Raw genomic sequence first — 2,046 nt, 5'->3', positions numbered from 1 at the left:
CCTGTGGTGTTCAGAGAGGGGTCTGAGGGCTCCAGGCAGAGCTGCATCCAGAGCCCAGGGATGCAGTCCAGCACGGCTGTCCCCTCTCTTGACCGCCATCTCCCCTGTGCTCACTTCCGAAGCAGGCTGTACCCTCCGAGAAGCCCCTGTGGCTGCCGGCAAGCCCAGGACGTGGGGGTCCTTAATACGTGATGGAACTGCCTCTCAGTGGGCCACCCACCCCTGACTGAGCCAGCCCCCAGCACCCTGTGGCCAGTCTTTGACACTTGCTTCCTGTGGAGATGGGAGAGAACGAGCTCGCCACACAGGACCCCATTCTCTGAGAACTGGGGAGGGGCTTCTCCAGAGGGAAATGGGAGCATGAGAGGGTCTTGCTGCAGAACAAGGCAGGTGGAAGCATTCCCAGGACCCTCCTTCCTACACCAAGCCTCCAAACCTTGACCGAATACCCTGTCTTCTTCAGACCAAGGTGACGGCACTCAGCGGAAAGCCCGTGGGGGCCCAGTACCTGCCCAGCTACCTCTCCCTCAGCAGCTGGTACTCCCCCAGCCAGTGCTACCTGCAGCTGCAGCCGCCCTCGCATCCCCTGCAGGTAAGGCTCTCAGGCGCGCCCTTGCCCAGGCAGGAGGGGGCCCAGGAAGCAAGCAGCACGCACCTGCCCCCAGGGGACCTGCGCGCGCTGCTCCTCCCTTCTGTCTGCGCACTGGTAACCACCAGTTTTTTCTCTGTTTGTATGAGTGTGTTTCTGTCTTGTCATGTTCATTCATTTGTTTTTATTTTTAGGGTCCATATATAACATAAGTGACAGGGTTTCCCTGGTGGCTCAGACAGTAGAGAATCTGCCTGCAGTGCCGGAGACCTGGCTTAGATCTCTGGGTCGGGAAGATCCCCCAGAGAAGAAAATGGCAACCCACTCCAGTATTCTTGCCTGGAGAATCCCATGGACTCAGGAGCCTGGTGGGCTACAGTCCGTGGGGTCACAAAGACCTGGACACGACTTAAACGACTTAGCATGCACACATGCCTGCACGCGTGTTTTATACAGCACACTGTTAACGCTCCTAATTGAGAGCACAGGAGGCTGAGCCCAGCTGCCGTGGTGGTGACAGGCTCGCCAGTACTGTCTCTTGTGGAAGCCACTTGATGATGGGTCTCCCAGACCCTACCAGTCCCATAAACCTCTGACACTCCCTACCCTAGGAGTTCTGCCGAAACCTGAGTCTTCAAGGGGTCCCTGGGATGCAGGGACTGAGGAGTTGGGGCTGCCTGTGCACCAGGGCTGAGTGGCCCTCTGTGGGGGTAATGAGAATGAGAAACTCCACTGAGATCGTACCCAACTTGGCTGAACACGCTGTTCTGGTTTTAATGCTGTTCAATCAGCGGTGCAGCGTGGGGAGGCTGGCGTTGGCTGCCTTCCCGTGTGGACAGGAAGGAGTCCTGTGTCCCAGCTGCCGGGACCCGTGTTCCCAGTAGGCAAGGACTTGGCAGGGCAGCTCAGACATCCCCCTGGGAGGGACACCTCTGTCTTGCCTGAGTCAGATCAGCAGGCGCCCACTCTCCCTGTCCCAGACTCTCATTGAGGGGCCCTGAGTGTGAATTTGAGGCAAGAGTGGCTGTGCTTGGTCCAGTCCAGGCTCTGTGTCGGGGTCCTCTTCCTTTCCTCCAGCACCAAGGGATGTGCAGTGAGGAGCTGCTCTGCAAATGGGGGCTGTCACCCCAGTTTTTCAGGGTGACTCTGATGCCATAGGGTTAGTTCATGAGAAGAAGAAAAAAGTTTGTGCTCTTTCCTTGTTTTTTTGCAACATCTCAAACCGGAGCAGACTTTTGTTTGGGTGTCATTATAAGGAAGATGTTTATAAATTTAGAGAAATAGAAAAAAACAGTATAATAACCATGTTCCTTCCACCTAGATTTATGAATTGATATTTTGCTCCATCCATCTACCCACCCATCCATTCACCCACCTATCCATCCATCCATCTACTCAGCCATCTATCCATCCATCCACCCATCCACCCATCCTCTCATCTTCTCACCCATCCATTC

At 55.5% G+C, this 2,046-nt stretch overlaps 1 protein-coding gene across 1 annotated transcript in view; it reads left to right on the top strand.

Moving 5' to 3' along the window:
* CPAMD8 (C3 and PZP-like, alpha-2-macroglobulin domain containing 8) overlaps positions 1–2,046 on the top strand; it is a 94,933-nt gene that overhangs the window by 22,760 nt on the left and 70,127 nt on the right. The window contains exon 12 of the mRNA XM_010845674.1: positions 464–592. Coding sequence (XP_010843976.1) covers positions 464–592 — 129 coding nt within the window. The remainder of the gene's footprint in view (positions 1–463; positions 593–2,046) is intronic.

Source organism: Bison bison, unplaced genomic scaffold (assembly GCF_000754665.1).
Source record: "Bison bison bison isolate TAMUID 2011002044 unplaced genomic scaffold, Bison_UMD1.0 scf7180017864221, whole genome shotgun sequence".
Lineage (NCBI taxonomy): Eukaryota > Metazoa > Chordata > Mammalia > Artiodactyla > Bovidae > Bison > Bison bison.
This window is presented reverse-complemented; position numbering and strand designations above follow the sequence as displayed.